Source organism: Australozyma saopauloensis, chromosome 5 (genome assembly GCF_035610405.1).
Source record: "Australozyma saopauloensis chromosome 5, complete sequence".
NCBI classification, from domain to species: domain Eukaryota; kingdom Fungi; phylum Ascomycota; class Pichiomycetes; order Serinales; family Metschnikowiaceae; genus Australozyma; species Australozyma saopauloensis.
The window spans coordinates 323,943-343,631 of NC_086135.1; the positions used below are offsets into that span (position 1 = coordinate 323,943).

A 19,689-nucleotide genomic window follows, 5' to 3' on the forward strand; every position below is an offset into this window, starting at 1 on the left:
TTTGGAATTGGTAGAAGATCCGATCTGCGATCCACTGTAGATCACTAACGAGTAGAAGAGACGGATTGCAAAACACCACAAGACACAAAGACAAAAACATGAAAACTCACAGCAATAAATACACCTCCACAAGTGCTGCCTGTGGGAATCGAAACTAAAAATTTTTAAGTTTTCTTCGGCGCGCGGCGGCTATTTCTCACTGTCAAAGACTGCCCGATACATGACAGGTGTACCACCACAACCACACACAAAAAAAACGATCAGCCAAACGCCAAAACCAGCGAAAATCCAAAATAGTAGATATCTGCCGCCACCAGTACACCCCACCAGTACACCGTCAACGCACGCACGCATCGCCATCTCCATCGCCATCTCGCCTCGTCGCCTTATCTGCGGTCCTGCAGCCAACCCTCATCTGTCCGGTTCGCGTATCTTTCTTCCACCAACCACTCTTTCTTCGGAAAAACTCACCCTAGCGATGCAGTTGACGTTCAGTTCCGTGGCCGCCGTGTCGGCGCTCGCCGCCGTGGCCCAAGCGTTTTACTTGCCCGGCGTGGGGCCCACCAACTACGGCAAAAGCGACAAGATCGAGTTGTACGTCAACCACTTGACCCCATCGATGCACCACATGGCGTCGTTCAAGAGCGGCGGCGACGCCTCGAAAACCATCTTTTCGTACGACTACTACTATCCGCGGTTCAAGTTCTGCGAGCCCAAGGGCGGGCCGCAGAAGCAGCTGGAGCTGTTGGGTGCGATCATCTTTGGCGACAGAATCTTCAACTCGCCGTTTGTGCTCAACATGTTGGAGGATAAGAAGTGTGAGGTGTTGTGTCTGTCGGAGTACCGGCGCGCGGAGGCCTCGTTTGTGAACAGAAACATCCGCGCGGGCTACACCTACAATTGGATCGTGGACGGCTTGCCCGCTGCGCGCCACGTGAAGGAGAGATCGACCTCGCTGGAGTTCTACAGCCCGGGCTTTCCCATTGGAAAAATTGACCTCGACAACAACCCGCACTTGTACAACCATTTCGTGATCCACATCGAGTACCACAAGAGATCCGACAACGTGTACAGAGTGGTGGGCGTGGTTGTGGAGGCCCACTCGCTCGACAGAACCGGCATGAACGCCAAGACCGACGACATGTGTAATCCCGACTTGAAAGAGGTCACGTTGGACAAGGAGAAGGACAACGAGGTGCTCTTCACCTACTCGGTGGAGTTCCAGGAGTCCACCACCGTGTGGGCCACCCGCTGGGACAAGTACTTGCACGTGTACGACCCCAAGATCCAGTGGGTCTCCTTGATCAACTTTTCTTTGATTGTAGTGGTGTTGGGTGTAGTCATGTCCCACATCTTGTACAGCACCTTGAAGAACGACATCACCAAGTACAACGAGGTCAACTTGGACGACGACGTCGCGTTCGAGAGCGGCTGGAAGTTGGTCAACGGTGATGTGTTCAGATCGCCTCCAAACAGAATGCTCTTGTCGGTCTTGGTCGGAAGTGGTGTGCAGCTCTTCTGCATGGCCTTGATCACCATTGTGTTCGCTTTGTTTGGCTTGTTGTCTCCTTCCAACAGAGGCGCCTTGAGCACCTTCATGTTCATCTTCTACATTCTCTTCAGTTTCATCTCCTCGTACATCAGTGGCTACTTGTACCGTTTCTTTGGTGGTGAGAACTGGAAGCTCAACATGCTCTTGACCCCAGTGCTTGTTCCAGGCGTCATTTTCGGCGCTTTCCTCTTCTTGAACTTCTTCTTGATCTCCAAGAACTCCTCGGGTGCTCTTCCTTTTGGAACCATGATCACCGTCATTCTCATCTGGTTCGCCGTCTCTTTGCCTTTGGCTATTGCAGGCTCCATTTTCCAGTCCAAGCAGTCCTTGTTGTCTGTTCCTGTGAGAACCAACCAGATCCCAAGACAAATCCCTCCTCAGAAGTGGTACGTCAGAACCATTCCTGTGTCGCTCATGTGTGGTCTCTTCCCCTTCGGCTCCATTGCTGTTGAGTTGTACTTCATCTATTCCTCGCTCTGGTTCAACAAGATCTTCTACATGTTTGGTTTCTTGTTCTTGTGCTTTGTTTTGATGATCGCCACCACCGCGTTGGTCTCTGTCTTGGCAATCTACTACACTTTGTGCGGTGAGAACCACAAGTGGCACTGGAAGGCTGTGTTCGTGGGTGGAGGCTGCGCTTTCTACGTGTTCCTCCACGCCATGTTCTTCCTTAGAAACGAGGCCCTCTCTGGCTTCACCTCTGTTATTTTGTTTGCCGGCTACTCGACAATCATCGCTGCTTTGATCTTCTTGGTGTGTGGCTCGCTAGGGTTCTTGGCCAGTTTGGTCTTTGTGAGAGCCATCTATGCTCAGATCAAGATTGACTAGTCGGGTTTCTTTTGAACTTATACCCCAGGTATTTAAGATGTCGACTTTTCTCGAAAGACGATTCGCAATTAGCGCTTTGAAAAAGACCACATATATATTGTTATATTTCAAATAGTAAAAAATTGAAACAGAAAACATTTTACCAGTTAACTACGTCTTTCATTAGGTGATTCGTTCATATACTTCATTAATACACTAATACCACCCTTCAACATCCTCGTTGAGTATGAGCGATTCATAAATACCAGATAACTCAGTGTTCCAACCGCTCATGTTGGCCGTTTGGTTCGCATTGGCATTCAGATCGAACTTTGAAGGCAAGTTGTTGAAGCTAAGATTGTATCCCTCCAACTTGGATGTCACCAACAGAATACAAGCAGTGCCAAGGCCACCGATCTCCGGCACCTCGGGCGAGGCAGTCAACGTAGCTCCAGAGCTACTTCTATTAAGGGAGTTGCCGTACGTATTGTTCTTGGCGTTGCTTATGTTGTGGAAATTATTGTTCAAGTTGCTGACAAGCAAGTTGTAGGAAATGGACAAATCGTTGTTGATCTTGACAAGCCGGCTGATGATATCGTTTTCGTTCATGTGGTTGATGAGCGAGTCCAAGATCTTCTTGCACGCGTTGATCAATTTGAAGCTGTGGCCATAACTCACGTTGAAAAAAGGAGAACTTGAGATGTCTGTGGCCTGGCCTTTGGTCTGGAAGTAGATGCTAGAGATGTAGTTTGCAAAGTCCAAGACAGACTGGGAAAGCTTCCGGATCAAGCGGATGATCTTGAGCTGGAAATCGTAGATTTGCTCGCGAACGTCCTCATCTTGAGTCTTGGTGGCTGGCAACGAGCGCATGTACGACAAGACCTCGACGAAGAAGTCGAAGAGCTCATACTTGTCCTTGATTATTGTCGAAAACAAGGACGCGAATGACGACTCGGGAACGGAACCGCTTTGCGCCAAAATGGATGACTTGGTTTTGGTTCTGTTTGTGAGATCTTTTCCCTTCAAGACCAGAAGGTTGTGGAAGATTTTCGCAATGGGCAAATTGGATACGAACGCCAGTTGTGCAAACAGCTCGGGGAAGGTTTGAGGTATGGTTTTGACCAATAAATCGAAATCTCCTTGGACACGGGGCTGGGTGCCGAAGCTCAACGAGTAACAGTCATCAATAATAAACAAGCACATCTGAAGTCTGGGCAAATAGATCTGCACATCATCCGGAGAATAGGCCGAAGTGGAATTGCAGACAAGAGCGAACTTGTCCAAGATTTTCAAGTCACCTAGAAGGCCAGCGGCAATGGATATTGCGAGTGAGTAGGAGTTGCCCTTGATAAGAATTGTGTAGTTGATCAAGATGAGAGCAGCGACGGCCACCATCACGGCATTGTTGGTCGCCTGCATTCCGTGTTTCTCGAACGGATACAAATCGAGAAACTGGTGGAGAAGTGATGTCAGACAGTCGACTGGAATATTCTGATAATTCACAAGATTATTGAGCGCTGAATAGAAAAGCTGCACCAACAGCATGGATTGTTGCGACTCGCGCAGAAGATCACCCAAAGCCTGAATCAACCGTTGTTCCTCGAATGGCAACACCGGGAACATTCCCTGGAATTTGGAATAGTACGTTCTGATGTTGTATTCTGGAGAGTTCTGGATACTCTGTGGAGCTGGTGGGATCGCGCCCATCACTGCTGGAGGCTGTTGGTGTACAATATAGCTTGGCCCACCATATCCAGATCGGCTGTAGTAGCTGGCTGGATCGAGCACGGGCTGGCCATCGTATGGCGCATGTGTGAAGTGAGGATTTGAAGGCGCGATCGTAGATGTCAGCAGAGTACTGTAGGAGTAGCCTGGTTGAGTCATTGGACCAAACGCACCAATCGAACCCACACTCAGGGAATGTGAGTGTGAGTGCGAGTGTGCATTTGGAGGATTAGCCGATATGGTAAGCAGTTTGCCAACACGTCCGTTGAGAGACAGAAGGGACGAAATTGAGTTCTGGGGCGAGATACTGGCTCTGGCGCGAGAAACATACACATCTTCGGAATCAGAGTCAGACATGGCCAAATCCGAATTGAGAGACGTCAGTGGCTGTAGAGATGGGAGTCGCGAACGCAGACCAGCAGTCAGAATGGAGCTGACAGAGTCCACAGACGATCTACGGCTATCTAGAGACATGGACGGAGACATGGGGTCCAGCCCGGAAGGCTCCGTTGGCATCTCGTAGGGCACTTTCCATAATGGGCCCTGGATACGTGAATCTTTGCTTTCTGGGATCTTGGACCCTGAAAGTGGGCCAGGGCTGATTGTAGGTCCGGCCAGTGGGACGTTGATTTTCTGTGCTTGAGTTGTTCCGAGAAGCGGAGGAAGAATGATGGGAGCAGGCGACGAGGGCAGAAACTTGAGCCGATGTAGCAAAGGCTTGACCAGCTGCTGTGGAATGGGCGAGGGCGGTGTTGCAATCCGGTTGTGGTTCGTTTGCGCCGCCGACAGGTGGTTGATGTAATTGCCCAGCATGCTTGAGATGGAAGTTGCAGAGGAGGTCGCTGTGGAGGTCAAACTCAGACTCAAGCTGGCGTGTGGCCCGATTCCGCCTAGCATTCCTACCGTGGGAGCAGTGCCATTGGTAGGCAGTATATTGGGGAAAGGCGTGAGGTCCAGCCCCAGTCTACTTCGATTGACAACTTCCGAATCGTCTGCGATGCGTTGGTCTGCAGAGTCTCGCGAGTAGCCCTTTGTGGGACCACGTTTCAAGGGCACTCTGGCAAACGTGCACACATCGTTTGTTCTCAGACAGTTGGTACAGATCTTGGTCACCTTCTGCAAAGTCGACAGGAACTCTGCGTCACAGCGGACCTTCTTGCGGCGGCACGCATCGCATGCACGCGAGACCTTGGATCTTTTACGAGGGATATCCTTTCTTTCGGTATCTGTGTGATCGCCTGTTGATTCGGGCGACGTTCCAGACATTGTGACTTTTTTTTAACCAATACTTTTTACTGTGTTTCAAGAATATTGAGGTTTTCGAGTTTTCGAAGTTTTTAATGCTTTGGATGCTTCAATGATTCAATAATTCTTCAACGATGATCTTAGCTCCGCAAGCAAGGGTTCAGAGCCAAAGACGACCTCGTGAATAGTATAAGCGTCTCAGACGAGATAATAGAGTTCAAATTGAAGATTTGTCAAATAACTTTCGGCGCGCAACAGCGTTTTCGGCCACTTCTATAACGGCTCCGAAAACGTCGATGAATTCCAGCTACGCAAGCGACGCCAATTTCCAGATGCAGCCAATTGACAGCACGCAGAGGTTCTCGATAAGGGACCGAGTAGCAATTCCACGAGATCCGTGGTTTTCTGTTGTTGGATGATTATCCGAACCAGAAAAAAAGAAACCCAATCAAAACGCCGAAAAACAGATAGGGGCGTGCGGACTAACGGCACAAACAGATCAGCAGGGAGACGGAGGTTCCGTGGGATACACGATGTTCACTCCCGGAAGATTTTTTTCCAGCAATTCGCTTGTATGTGTGGTGAGCGATGAGAGGAAAAAGTGAAGAAAATCCGAACGTAGGTAGTCTGCCTGTTTGGTACGGGGTGCAGTGTGGGGAACAAATCGGGTGCGGTTTTACCTTTGGTAATTCTCCGGGACAGTCTGCAGGCCGCGGTGCTGAAATGTAGGTAGCCCGGGTTATTCGGGTGCAGAGGTGTGTTGGCAGCCCTGGACTCAGGGGGTCTGATTTTCCATAAATGTGTGTTGCCAAGGAATGGCTTTTGGTTGCAATTACTAAGTGGTGTTTTGGTTTCTTTGGATAGGGGGTATAGGGGGATGGTGTGATCAGCGGCAGGAAGCAACGGAAAAACCGAAGGATAGAGTTGGCTCCTGCAGGCGGGACGTCAAATTTGTGTCTTGTCTGCAGTACGCCACGATATGAGATGGCGATTCCCATTTCCCATGTCTTAGCATGGTGGTACCAAAAAAAATTTGGGGGCCTTCAACACATACGGCGTTGATAACAAGGACCTGTTAGAGAATACAACGTGTCACTGATGAATTGCGCATCAGAAATGGGGTGCATGTCCCGCGGCGTATGGCTCCATGCAAGTCGGAAAAACCAGGCGTTTGTCTGCCGGATTGTGGGGGGCTTCCTGGGGAGATGGCGGGGCGGAGATGGAACAATACGGAAAAATACCACTCAAAGATTCAACGGTTCGCAAAAACGACGTCTTTGAGAAGTGGTCCGCTGATAACAAATGGTATATACCGGTTGATTGCAAGAGAAGAACTTGTGCGATCAATCGTTATGTCGATAGGCTTTGCCATAGTTAACCTTGTTCCCCACCTAAGTCGGGCGTTTGCACGAACCAGATTCTCCACCTTCGGAGAAATGTCACTGAATAAAAGCAAAGGGGGGTAGAGAAAATGGCAAAATGGCATCGGTGATACTTCATTTTGATACTAGTAGGCATTCTTAATCGTAGAATTGAATTGGAGGCTGGACACTGTAACGGATATCGTAGAGACTAGGGGACGGTGCAATTACTAGAAATTAAACGGTTTAGTGCTCTTCTGTGTCTAATCTGAAGAATCCTCTTCTATTGGTTGTAGCTCTATTGGTAGTAGTCTAGATACGTACGATCATATACCGCCGAGCTGAATTTTTGGTACTTCGCCGCTCCTTAACATTTTCAGGAACAATCTCATGAGTTTTCTGGAGCTTTTGTCTTGTATTATTTGCTTTGCGTTTTTGAGATGAGTAAGATTGTATTTGGCTACAGTTATCAAGCGCAAGTACGGTCACAATCCGTTCGGAACAATTGTTCAATTACAATACATTTCGAGAATTAACTCTGGAATTCTTGAATTCTGCGGTCTCTGATTATAATTTGTCGCATTGGAGAATCGGACGCTTCTTGGAATACCGTTGTACGACACAAATCATCCACCGCCAGAAATATCCCGTGCAAAACATAAAACTTACGATACTAATTCTCTTGCATTGTCCTAAAAAAGACTTTAACATCAATCGCTCGCCTCATAAGTCTCTTCTCTTTTGCATCCCCATACTTCATCTCAAAACACACCAAATCCACCAACGAAGAATATGGATCTAGTGCCACAACCGTGTGTTCTAAATTCTGGACAAAATTGTTCAAAATCTCTCTCTCCAGTGTCTGTGTCTTTTGCGTCTCTACACTTATCTCCGTCTTATCTCCGTCCCCCACATAAACTTCTTCCTACTCAAAACCAATGGAATGAACACCTGGCGCCGCGCAATAGTCCCTCTCGTAGTGGTGGCAATCTTTGCGTACTGTACATACGTGTCATTTCATGTGGTTGCCTATAGGATTTTGTTTGTTGCCGGGCTGAGGGCTGCTGCAATAGCACTTTGGTGCATTTTGGCGCTTGCTTTGCCGCTAATCGGCGTCTACTGGGGCGTTATTTTGCTACGGGGACCCGGGAAACTTCCAGAGGAGTTGCTGCTTTTGCCCGGTCTCGAAAGCGGGGAGTTTCTGTCGTTTCTGTGTGATCTGCTGGGGTTTCCATTGTACTGTTCACACTGCCAACGATTGAAGCCCGAACGGTCGTTCCATCTGTCCATTGTGGGTGTTTGCGTACCGAGGTATGATCATTATTGTGTTTGGCTTGGTGCGGTGGTCGGGCGAGACAATTTGGTGCCCTTTCTCAAGTTTGTGCAGCTGGTGGCTGTATACTCTTTTATGAGCTTCTGCTACGCGGCGGTATGTATTAAGCGCGCTGTAGGTGATGAGACGCTTCTTCCGCACATTTTGATAGTACTAGTTTTGACGTTTTTCATGGGGTTCATGCTGGCAGGGCTCTGGATCACAACAACCATGCAGATGGCTCAGGCTACAACGACGCTAGACGTACTTACGAAGAAAAACGCTGCGACTTACAAACGCTCTCTTGCCGTTGAGAATCCCTCGTGGCTCCGGAAAGCGCTTGTGCCGCCGCCGAGACGATTTGAGGATGGCGTGCGCTACGTCAACGTCCAAGATGGCGATTCGCGTGCGGTCGTAAGCTACCATGTCACCGAAACCCCATATTCCTTCGGAGTTAGCGCCAACATGGTCCATGCTTTTCTTCACTTCAACAACCTTCGAGATGGGTCTCCAACTCGCGTTATTTCAGGATCAGAGGCATTTCAAGTCTGGCTACTATATTTTCTACCCATCATTGACCTATACTACTGGAACCGCCTTGCGAAATCTGACGCAAATACATACGAGTCCTATTCCGATGATTTCGGTGTTTCGTTCATGGAGCAAGTCCAGCAAAAACTCGAAAAGGGCGATTCCGTAAAACCCAACTACATTCCCGATCCAACATTGCAACCAAAGCAATCTTTGAACAATTAGCATCAACCCCACTTGCATTTATTTATAAATTAAGAACAATGTCCCATTCGCGGACCATGTCCATGAACCCATTGTACTCGTTGTCCTCCTCCTGGCGCTTCCAGATTTCGAAAAGAATCTGCTTCGATCTCCAAAAGTTGTACTTCAGGAAAGACGGCTCTTTCCATAGAAGCTCGCATTGCGCGCGTAACTGAATATTTGTTCGGAGATCTATGTCGCTGCCACACACCAATAGTGGCCAGAAAGAGAGCGAGAACTGCACCCCAGAATTGCTTTTTTCACAGAGCGTGCGAATCCGTGACAACTTATTCATTGCTTCGAAGCATGCTTCGACGTGCACTTGGTATTGCAGAATCGGGGTCTCAGGTATAAGTCTGTAGTAGTATACATGTAACGCTTGATAGAAGCACTCGATGTTGTAGTTCAAGCCTTCATGATAAATAGAAAGGTATTTCTTGGAAGATTGATTGGTAATGGGATCGTACTCGTTGTCGTAAAGCTTCCAGTAGCTCTCCACATTCCAATTCAAAATCTTGTCCTTGATTTCGGCACATATATGAGGATAGTTTCTGGGTGTCACACCTCTAAGTTTGAATATACGTTTTTCGTTAGTGAGCTTTACAACTTCTTTTAGGAGTTGCACCAAGGACTTCGGTAATCCAAGACTCACATATGCATTTGGCAGATTGAAGTTTGGTGTGATGACTCCCGCCGCCAGGTTCGCGGTCAATGTGTATGTCTTTCTGAGCTTCTTAGGCTTCAGCTTTTCGAGCTTTGCAAATGCGTTTAGCTGCTCGCTTGACATTGTAGTCAGATGCGTGCCCTTGTTGAAATGAACGGTGAAAGAAAGAGGTTCATTTGTTGCGTTTGACCCGCTCGAAATCTGATACACACCTTCCGGCTGCGGTTTCTCTTCATCGTCGGACTCATCGTCACTCACTTGTGCCTTGGTAAGGTCGTAGTCGCCTTCCAAATCGCGATACTTTTGATGCACTTCTTGTTCTGGAATCGAATAGTTGAAAGAATTGACGCTATGTGCGGAGGCATAGAATAGATGGAAGAATTCGAACACCTGTTGGAGATATCGCTCATAAGGTGAAACCGCTAGGTGTGTATTTGAAGTGGTGTCTTCAGGGGTTGCTTGATCTAGGCATGCAAGTCGTTCGCCAACAGCATATATGAGGTCGTAGTTTTCAAACACTCCAAATAAATTATCGATGTGAATCTGCAAAATGAGCGCAAGCAAGAAGTAATTTTCGTACTGCCGCTGAGGATACGACGGATTGCCACTATCATACTCGTCAAGGTGATAATTGATGTAATTGATGGCGACTTTACGAAGCTCGATACTTACTTTGAGATCATTGTTCACGAGGTACGAATCCACTGGGTTTTTGACTGGCGGATGACTCAAAGAATCTAAGTATTTGCCGATAGAGAAGACCATGCATACTATGCAAAACTTCATGTTTTTCATCATGAGGTCAGGCAGGACCAGCTCAGCCTGACGATCGAATTGAAAAGCGCCCCATGAGCCTGTTTGCGGGTATTCCTCATATAGAACCTCGAACATTAAAGTCTTGATCTTGTTCACGACCAACTCATCCCAGCAATTATTGCTATGAACCACTCGAATAAATGGTAGATTTTTTGCACGCACAGCGTCAATAGACTTGGCAATTGATTGATGAAACGTCACACTCCCTCCGGCCTGCAAGTGGACGTACTCCGAGAGATTCTCGATGCTCGGCGACCACTCGTCGGACTCGACGTTGACGAAAAATTTCGGGTATAGAATATGATGCATGCCTTGTTCTGTGAAGCGGTACTTCAGGCCCTTGATGGCCAAAACGGTGAGTTTTGCCGAGTCCAAAAGCTTGTAATGGACATAAGCATTATCTGTTTTCGAAAAGACCGACGTCTCGTGGATGCTTGTGCGTGAGTTCGAATTGGACGGATGTTTCTGAAGCAAAGAAGGCGGCGGCACATCGACAGACTCGGTTTTCACCAACTTCGGGCCGCTGGACGGGTTACCCAGGGCCGCAATCGACGCCGCCAAGTCTGGCGTCTCAAACAGCCGCAGCGACGAAGCAGAAAGCTCCGTTGAAGCCTCAGTGTGCTTCGGCAGCTCGCGCGGACTCAAATTTCCCAACTTAAATGCACCAAACGGCCCGTAAAAATAGCGTCCGTTCACCAATCGCAGCAGCACATCGTCAAAGCGACCAATTGCACGGCCCAATACGCTGAACAGCTCATAGAGGTGACTCGGAGGATACCGCACCAAGTCCAATTTCCGCCGCGAAAAGCAGTTTTCGCGCAGTTTTTCGGCGCCCTTCAGCTGCGCCTGTTCCGCCACCATCTCCCCTCGTAGATTGACCGTGAGCACATTGCCCCACGATAAAACGACCCCGTATCCTTTGCACTCCACGCCCGCTCGAGCGCAACGCTCGCAACGCGGCCGGCCTCTGTCGCATTTGATTTTGCGGAGCCGGCAGGTCCAGCAGCCGTCGAAATTGCGAGATCGGGGCGGCATTGGGCGGTGCTAGCTGTAGATTTCTGTTATCTGAAATCTGAAAAAATGAAAAATATAGGGAGTGTGTAGGTAGATAAGGAAATGCGGGGGATTAGGGTATGGAAGATTTTGGGAGGTGACGGGAGGAATTTTCTTCTATTTGGTGAATTGTTGGGTTCTGTTTTTTCTAGATTTTTTTCGGTGTTGCTTTGGTTCAGTAACGTTCTATGACTTTCAAAAAGGCTAGGAAACATAACTTTGAAAAGGAACGAAGGAATGAGGAGAAAAATTTCTTTTGAGGAAAGTATGCAGATATAAAACGGGGATTTTTCGTACCTATTCACTTGGAGGAATTGTCTCACAAGATTTAGATCTGACGGTGGGTTTCTAGAATGAGTTGATCCATTTGTTCTATCTAAGGAACAGACGCTTGCAATAAAGTTTTCCGACCGAGTTGACAAAATTTTGAAGCTCTTTCATTTTCTATTAAGCACAAAATTGTGAGTCCAATTACTCTACGCTCAAACGAGTGGATGAAGTACAGATGCTGTTCGGCCCTGATTCAAAGGGAACAACTTCGGACGCTTTGATTCTTAAAACCCTCTTATTTAATTGAGGAGTAGAATATGGTGGTTGGCAAAGCATTAATTAGGTTTTGGAAATCCAATTCTAATACAACTGACATCCGTAATTGTGCCATTGATGCCCTCTGAAAACAATTCTCAATAGAGCACAAGAAAAGTCACTTGAGTTGGTCTATTTTGCATCAAGTGCATCAAATTCTCATTTGTGAGATTCAATAATCCAGAATTTCTAAATGGACCATATTATAGGCCATTGCAAAGAGTTCTGCCACTATTTCTTTTAAGCCGCCTATGAAAGAGAGCTAAGTGCCAAAAAGAACATGGCTTGATAATATCTGAGTTTGTGGTTGAGCAACTCAATTTTGTCTCAAATCGCATGTTAAACTTCATCTTTCGGTTGCGGCCATATCAAGTGGAAAATACTGTTTCCCGTCCGATCAACGTTAGTCAAGCCACTTAGAGCCACACTGAGTAATGCAGTGGGAGACCATGTGTGAAATTGTGGTGCTGCAATCTTTTTTTGGATTTAGGTTTGTGTGTTGTATGTCGTTGCTGCGCTTTGAATAGGTGATTCTTGGACTGGTTCAATTGATCGATCCGAAAGTGAGTATATTTTCTCTTTTACTCTGTCCAAGGTTATAATGAAAGCTTCGCAAGGAAACAACAGCAACCATAAATTTCTACTCATTAAGCTTCAGATAAATCGACAGGGGATGTAAGGTCGATCATACATGCCTGTTGATCTGTTTGCTCAGTTGGGCCTCTGGTTAGAAGACTTGTGGTCGTTACTCAATAAAATCGACCATAACTTGCCTCATTTGTATACCCCTATTAGACCCGTAAGGCAACTTACGAGATGCTGGCGAGGCATTTGAGGCCGGGCCTCGGTGCTGAGATACTGTCGTTATCTAGAGCTTCTCATTCGATCTGCCTTCCCCAAGCGTTGATGTCGAGAACAGAACTCAATATCCTCAATTCAGGAATACAGTGATATGACTCCTTGATGTGCCTAACAGTTTTGTGTCATCTTTTCATAAGGGACATGTGTTTTGTATGGCGTTCTAGAAGACACAACTGGCGACCATTAATAAAAGAATCACTCCTGCAAAATCAGAATTTCGGGAGAAAAATATGCTAGTAAAGAAATGTGTCCTTTTTTGACTAGTTTTCACTGTTCCAGAGCGAATTCCTACCTTTTGCGATGCACCTACTAAGTTTCTTTTAGTCAAAAAGTGCACACAGAATAGACTCGACATTTTCGAGATTTTGTTTAGAGACCGGGTATTCTATGTAATTTGAGCTCTTAACAAACGCTACCCATGGATTTTAAAGCTCCTCTTTGACTGAGATAATTTTCTACGTTAACTTGCACCCAAACAAACCTGGCATAACATACAGGTATGAAACAATCGGACGCAGGACCTACTTGCAGGCAGAGAAAGCTATCATATCCTCGACTTATGCACTAGGGCGATTTCTTTGTAATTTTATCTGACACAAGATAAGTTCTTCCCAGAATGGTCACCATAGTGATTTTCTTGGCGACTTTGTTTTTTGTTTGCTGTGTGATATGGTATGTTACCCCTTTGGTCATCCGCAATTTAGACGAACGGTTTATGTTTGTATCAAGAGAACCTAGGAAATTTGAGTGTGATCGCAAATTGGATGGCGCCCGGTATTTTGTAATGAACGGACACTCTAAATTTGGAAGATCATTCTTGCTCGACTTGGCGGATAGAGGCGCCTATTTGCATTTGGTTCATACTCCTAGGGAGGAGAAGATCTATAAACAATTGGCAGTCGAGTTGAAGAAGAAAGCCAAGAAATGTAATGTAATACTCGAGAAGTGTGATTTACTGCTGTACGATGCTATTGAAGACTTTTCATGGGAGCATGTTAGTAAGTTCGGTAGCAATTTCTCTGGCTGCTTGTACTTCAAAAGAGACTGTAGTTCTTTAAGTTTAGATTCGAGGGCTTTGCGCCTGACATTGTATTTGATAAAAGCGCTTTTGTCCTCTGATCCTGACAGACCAAAGGCCCGTTTCGTTTTTGTTTCCGAATTCGGTGGTAGTCCTTTCCACCGAGATGAAAGATATGACAGGATTCTCACTATTTTGGAAAAGTGGCAAGATTATAGGTCTCACTTCAATTGTCCTCGTCCTGCGCCCGAAGTGGCTTTTGCAAACACAGGGTGTATTTGGAATGGCTCAGAGTTCTCTTTCGCCTATGTCCTTCATTGGCTCGGTCACAAGGTGAACGCCAATATGCCATGTCATCAAGGACAGAACTCTGTCTTGCATGCGTTACTATCCAAAGAGGAATCAAGAGGTGATGGTGTTTATTTCGTGAACGATAGCGAGTGGCACATAGCGCCCCATTTCGAGAGAGTGGACTCCGAAGGAAAAAAGATTGTTCACTACAAACTCAAGAATACACCTGAGCATGAAGCTTTGCGCGGAAAGTCATATGAAGAAGTTTCCGAATACTACAGGAAAAAAGCCTATGTCAAGGAGTCAGCATTAAAAAAGATTCCAAAGCCAAAGTTACGCTATGACATCATGTCTTTTGAACCAGCTATGATCCTGCCCGCATATGCTTCTGAGTTATCTGGTAATGGTGGTGGTTTCATTCAGGAAGGTGACACACTGGGAGAGGAAGAGACGAGCGACAATGAGCCAAGTGAACTGCTGGAAATTTTGCAGCAACTCGCCGCCATTTCTTCCTCAATTTCTAGAATAGAAAGAAGACTTGTTGCGGTAGAATCCTTTGCAGTAGAAGAGAAAAATTCCGAAGGGCATGTGCAAAACGTTGCTCCTCCTCAGGAGTTCGCTGATCACTCTGACAAGCCTGAAGATGTTTCCACTCAAGAAATTGACCAACAGCTTTCTTTAGAACCAACACCAACTCTTACGAGTTCCGAAACTCGGATGTTGCTGTCGCCTCTGCCTCAATTCATGCCTAGGCTCACCGCTGTTTAAGTGAGACTCATTAACAGTATGTGGCTATTGGCTGTGAGTTTCTCGAGTTGATTTTGATGAGTTGTTTAGAGCAAGGAGTAAATATTATAATACAAGCAATACTTAGACGTCTTCCCGAACTAGAGCAAAAATACAGTCTCATGAACATTCAGTGACGTCTCTCATCATATGAACGAGATTGGGCAGAGCTAAAGAAAGCTGGATTCGCGCTCAAAAGCTCCGATAAACGCGAAACTCATGTTTCTGTTCATATCATGCTGCTAAGTGGTCAGTTTTGTCTCCCGCTCCTTCATTAATCGTCCTGAACCACATTGAGTATTGCAATGGAAGATCAGTGGGCGATCTTTTGTGGAATTGTGGTGCTGCGATTTTTTTTATCAATTTATGGATTCTGATGTGAGTCCATTAGTTCTGGCTTAAGACCAAACCGAATCTGAATCTGATTAGAACAAAAAGAAATCAACATGAAAACTCGAAGGAAGTAATCGCCTACATTCATATTAAACCGGAAATGCTAATATTATCTGAAACAGCCTCTATGGATCTACTTACAAGAGACCTTCTCTCTTCAATCTCATTCTCTCCGCAAAACTCATTGGCTTGGATGGGTCTGCCTTGGCAGCAGCGGCTGGTGGTGCAGCGGCTGGCGTTTGTCTTGGTGCTGGTGCTCCTCCAGCTGCTCTTGGTGGGGTGTATCTGGCGCCTGGTGCATTTACGGCACGAGGTGGAACATAGGCGCCACCAGATGGAGCGTTTGTAGCGCGAGGTGGAACATAAGCGCCACCAGATGGGGCTCTGGCAGCTGCAGCCTCGTCCTTCTCTTTTTGCAATCTCATCTCCTCCTTGAAACGAGCCAAGCCATCCTCCTTGGCCTTGTTGGCCTTGGCCTTCTCCTCGGCAATACGCTCCAACTCCAACTTGTTTTGCAAGTCCTCCAAGCGTTGTTGCTTGACCTGTTCAATACGCTCTCTCTTGGCGTTCTCCAAAGCCTCAGCAGCACGAGCCTTGTACTCTGCAACCTTGGAGGCGTTCTGCTCGTCAATGGTGACTCTGAACTTCTCGTAGTCAGGGAGAACACGGCTCAAACGTTCCTTGAGAGAGGTGGCGTTCTCGAACTCCTTTCTGGCCTTCTCGATCTTGTTGTTCTTCAAGGTCTCGAAGAGCTCCTCGTCTCTGGTCTTTTGCCTCTCGGCGTCGACAGCGTAGAGAGAGACCTCCTTCTTTCTCAAGGCTCTCTCCAAGTGGTCGGCCTTCTTGAAAGCAGTGCGCAAACGCTCGTCCAAGATCTTTCTGTCCTTGTTCAACTGTTCGATCTGCATGATACGCAACTTGTCTGTGTCAAGCTCCTCCAAGTTGTCCAAGTCGATCTTGATGATACCCTTGGCATTGATCTCCTCGGCGATCTTTCTCTTGTCGGCGTCGCGGATAGCCTTCTTCTCCTTCTCCAATCTCTCTTCGTCCTTTCTTTGTTGTTCCTTGGCCAAGCGCTCTTGCTCTGCCTTCTGTTCCGCAATCATTCTCTCTTGCTTGGCCTTAGCAGCCAATTCTTCTTCCTCGCGCTTGAGCTTCTCAGCGTGTTTACGACGATCATTCAAGATGTTGACACGGTTGGCAATATCACGTTGCTCCTCGGCAAAGTTGGCGATAGCGTTCTTCATGGCAACCTCTCTTCTGTGGGTTTGACGGGCCTCGGCAGATGGGTCAATCACCAGGTAAGAGGCGGACAATACAGAGGCCAACTTGGACAATTGCACTCTGACCAACTCAGCAGGCGAAGCTTGCAACTTGGAGGACAAAGAGTCGTTGAAAGAGTCCTCGAATGGGTTGGACTTGAAGGTGACAACCAGGGCCTCGTGGTCGATGGTCAAAGACAAGTGTCCCTTCTTGACGGCGTTGACAATCAAGTCCTCGACCTCCAATGGGGTCAAGGTGAACTCGGTGCCCTCGATTTGGCCCAAAGACACCAAGAAGTCCAACTTGACGGCCTCGTAGATTTGAGAGACCTGTTGGAACGAACGGATCAACACAACCTCGGTCAAGTGAGGAATGTACTTTCTGAAGGACTCGTCCTCCTTGATGGTGGCGAAAACGCCGGCTACCTTCTCCTTAGCGGTCAATGGGTGGAATTCAGAGTCGCTCATGATGCTGAACAACTCACGCACAGCAGGGTCCACGAACTTCAAGATGGACTTGTTGTTGATGGAGGAAATCAAGCTCTCTCTGGTTGGAACCTGGTTCAAGTTCAACAAGGAGGTCAACTTGGCGTTCTTGGCCTTTTGGTCATCCACAACGGTCTCGTTGACGGTCAAGGACTTGGTAGGAATGGACAAGGTGGACAACACGAGCACAGAGGCGTGATGCTTCAACTCCTCGTCCGTGGCGTTAGGAGACTGCGAGAACAAGATGAAGAACTTGTTCCATGCAGCGGCGTGGAACAAGGTGTTGTCGGAGACAGCGAAGATGCGAGCCAAGTTCTCGTAGTAGTTGGCCATCAAGGCTGGTCTAGGCAACTTCTTGGAGGCGGTGATCAAGGAGTGGACGTCGTCGACGGAACGGAAAGACTCCTGCCACAACTCCAACTTGACGGAGATGTTCAACTGCGCAAAACGCTGGTCCAAGTATCTCTGCACGGTCTCCAAGTCCGACAAGTCGACCGCGTGAGCGTTGGGCTGGCCAGCAACGGTCTTGCCGCCCACGGGCGTGGTGACGGATTGCATGTGGACTCTCAAAAGCTCACACAAACGGCGGAACTCGGCCTTACGGCCGAACTTCAAGCAGAACTGGAACGCCTGGTTGACGATGGCAGAGTAGGTCACCTCCAACTTGGAGTTGTTACGCAAGATGTCCAACGTGGCTCTGAGCGCCTCCCACAAGAATCTCAACCATGGGGTGACCAATTCACGTTCGGTTCTGTCGGCCTGGTCGGTGTTGGAAACAGTGGACAACAAGATCGATTCCGGGGTCTGCGCGCCCTCCAAATCGTCCTCCAAGTCCTGGTCGATCTTGGTGTCGGCCTGCGCCTGGGCCTCGTCCAATTTCTTGGTGGCTAATTGGATAAAGTGGCGGACCACTACCTGGACCGATTCCAAGCCGTTTTCAGAGCCCTGCACGTTCTTTTTGTACTGGTGCAACGCATCTTTGGCCAACTTACCCTTGCGCAAGTCGACGGCCAACTCGATGAGCAACAATCCGATTGGTTGCAAGTCTTCAACGGGGAGATGGCGGATTCTTTTCGAGGTTATGAGCTCGTACAAGGTCTCCAAGGCGGCGTCTGGTTGGCCGACACCGATGAGGTCCTCGGCTCTTTTCAACACGTTTTCAGGACGGAAGGCCTGGTTTCTGTGGGGAGGAGGCATGGTTGGTTTTGGTGGGTTTAGTGGTTGGTGAAATTTGGAAAATTTGCGAGTAGAGCGTCTGCCGTCTGTGTGCAGGAGCAGACCTTTGGAAACCGAAGTTCATGGTTTAAGGGAAAAGCGGGAAATTTGGGGGTATTTATATTCGCAAGGAGTGGGGAAGGTTTGCGGGAATTTGGTGTGTGTTGTTGATTCTGTGGTTTGTTGTTGAGTTTGTGGACTGTTGTTGATGATGTGTTGGTGGTGGCTGCCGCAGTGCCTACTGTGTTTCTAAAATTACTATCGGGAATTTGTTAAGAGAGGTAGTGAAGAGGGATAAAATATAGAAATCGTTGTTTAAAGTCTTTTTTTGTTTGTCTGATGGTGTATCCTATGTGCTGGGGCATATAGCACGGGTTCGATCATTTGAATTGATGTAAGCTGTAGAACCTCAACTCTATATTTTGAAATATAAAAGAAAGCAAAAAATTAATATTTGGTCTCGACAGTTTTTGTTTGTGGCGGATCTGTGATAGATACAGATCTGATCTAAACTAAAAAGCGCCGGAACCGAGCCCAGTACTCATCCAAAGCATGAGCGAGTATTGTATTACCTGAATTATCCATTTTTCTTCAACTTGCTTCTTTCAGAGTTGACGGTTGAATACCAATGTGTAGCCTTCCGTTCATTCCTGTTCATGACATGGACATGTACATACGCGTATGTTACGTTATGCATTGATATACAAGTCATCTTCTGAGAAATTTTTATTGATTATTTTCTAACATAAAAGTTTGCATCAATCAATGTGGTTGTTGTCAGTTGAACGATGGAACCTATGGAACGTCTCTTGATTATACTTAGCTAGCCATGGTAGTTTACACTCAAAGCCACTGATTTTGATTGTCCCAAATATTCATCAATACAAATTCAATGAGCACGGTCATTGGATATCTGTTCAACCCAGCTCTGACCAATGAAGTTTTAGTCCAAATGGAACCCCAAATTTTAACTCTAAGTGCGCTTCGAACTAAAAAAATCTGATAATTTATCTACAGATTTCTGCATCTCTTCATTCTGTAGTTTATTCTGGCCCATATTGCTTTATGATGGAATGGCATACTTGCAAGAATGAAGGCGCCATGACACTATTAGCCGATTCTCCAGAAACTTGCCATCGCTGTACAAATACGCCTTTTTCCACAGAACGAATAAATCCAATATGACATTCTTTTCCCACAAATTGTATGTTCCCTCATAGTACCCGGACCAATCAATTCCATGTCAACTTTTTCACCACAAAATTGAAAAACATCTGATTCGCAAAGTCTTAAAAACATCAAGCATTCATCAAACAATAGCAAAAATTTCACAAAACTTCATAAATACTCTCATTGTTCTTTGGTGTCCTGCAGACACGCCCCACTCTGGGGTGTAGCCTATCACCATAAACCGATATGCAATTACGCACCAGGGCTCTTAACCAAACGAAAAATATATAAGGGCATAGATCGCGCCCTTTCG

At 47.0% G+C, this 19,689-nt stretch overlaps 7 protein-coding genes across 7 annotated transcripts; 3 read left to right on the forward strand and 4 right to left on the reverse strand.

The window, feature by feature from the left end:
- Positions 1–220: 220 nt before the first annotated feature.
- Positions 221–2,380, forward strand: PUMCH_004037 (uncharacterized protein; the record flags this gene model as incomplete). The annotated part of the gene is made up of 1 exon (XM_063022988.1): positions 221–2,380. One exon carries the CDS (start codon positions 221–223, stop codon positions 2,378–2,380), a length of 2,160 nt encoding a protein of 719 aa, XP_062879058.1.
- Positions 2,381–2,575: 195 nt separating this feature from the next.
- PUMCH_004038 (uncharacterized protein) lies at positions 2,576–5,350 on the reverse strand (the record flags this gene model as incomplete). Its single annotated transcript, XM_063022989.1, has 1 exon — positions 2,576–5,350. The coding sequence occupies one exon, from the start codon at positions 5,348–5,350 to the stop codon at positions 2,576–2,578; it is 2,775 nt and encodes a 924-aa protein (XP_062879059.1).
- Positions 5,351–5,811: 461 nt separating this feature from the next.
- Positions 5,812–6,327, reverse strand: PUMCH_004039 (uncharacterized protein; the record flags this gene model as incomplete). Its single annotated transcript, XM_063022990.1, has 1 exon — positions 5,812–6,327. One exon carries the CDS (start codon positions 6,325–6,327, stop codon positions 5,812–5,814), a length of 516 nt encoding a protein of 171 aa, XP_062879060.1.
- Positions 6,328–7,633: 1,306 nt separating this feature from the next.
- Positions 7,634–8,758, forward strand: PUMCH_004040 (uncharacterized protein; the record flags this gene model as incomplete). The annotated part of the gene is made up of 1 exon (XM_063022991.1): positions 7,634–8,758. The coding sequence occupies one exon, from the start codon at positions 7,634–7,636 to the stop codon at positions 8,756–8,758; it is 1,125 nt and encodes a 374-aa protein (XP_062879061.1).
- Positions 8,759–8,780: 22 nt separating this feature from the next.
- On the reverse strand, positions 8,781–11,291 carry PUMCH_004041 (uncharacterized protein; the record flags this gene model as incomplete). The annotated part of the gene is made up of 1 exon (XM_063022992.1): positions 8,781–11,291. One exon carries the CDS (start codon positions 11,289–11,291, stop codon positions 8,781–8,783), a length of 2,511 nt encoding a protein of 836 aa, XP_062879062.1.
- Positions 11,292–13,371: 2,080 nt separating this feature from the next.
- PUMCH_004042 (uncharacterized protein) lies at positions 13,372–14,832 on the forward strand (the record flags this gene model as incomplete). Its single annotated transcript, XM_063022993.1, has 1 exon — positions 13,372–14,832. One exon carries the CDS (start codon positions 13,372–13,374, stop codon positions 14,830–14,832), a length of 1,461 nt encoding a protein of 486 aa, XP_062879063.1.
- A 548-nt stretch (positions 14,833–15,380) lies between these two features.
- PUMCH_004043 (uncharacterized protein) lies at positions 15,381–18,188 on the reverse strand (the record flags this gene model as incomplete). Its single annotated transcript, XM_063022994.1, has 1 exon — positions 15,381–18,188. The coding sequence occupies one exon, from the start codon at positions 18,186–18,188 to the stop codon at positions 15,381–15,383; it is 2,808 nt and encodes a 935-aa protein (XP_062879064.1).
- Positions 18,189–19,689: the final 1,501 nt, after the last annotated feature.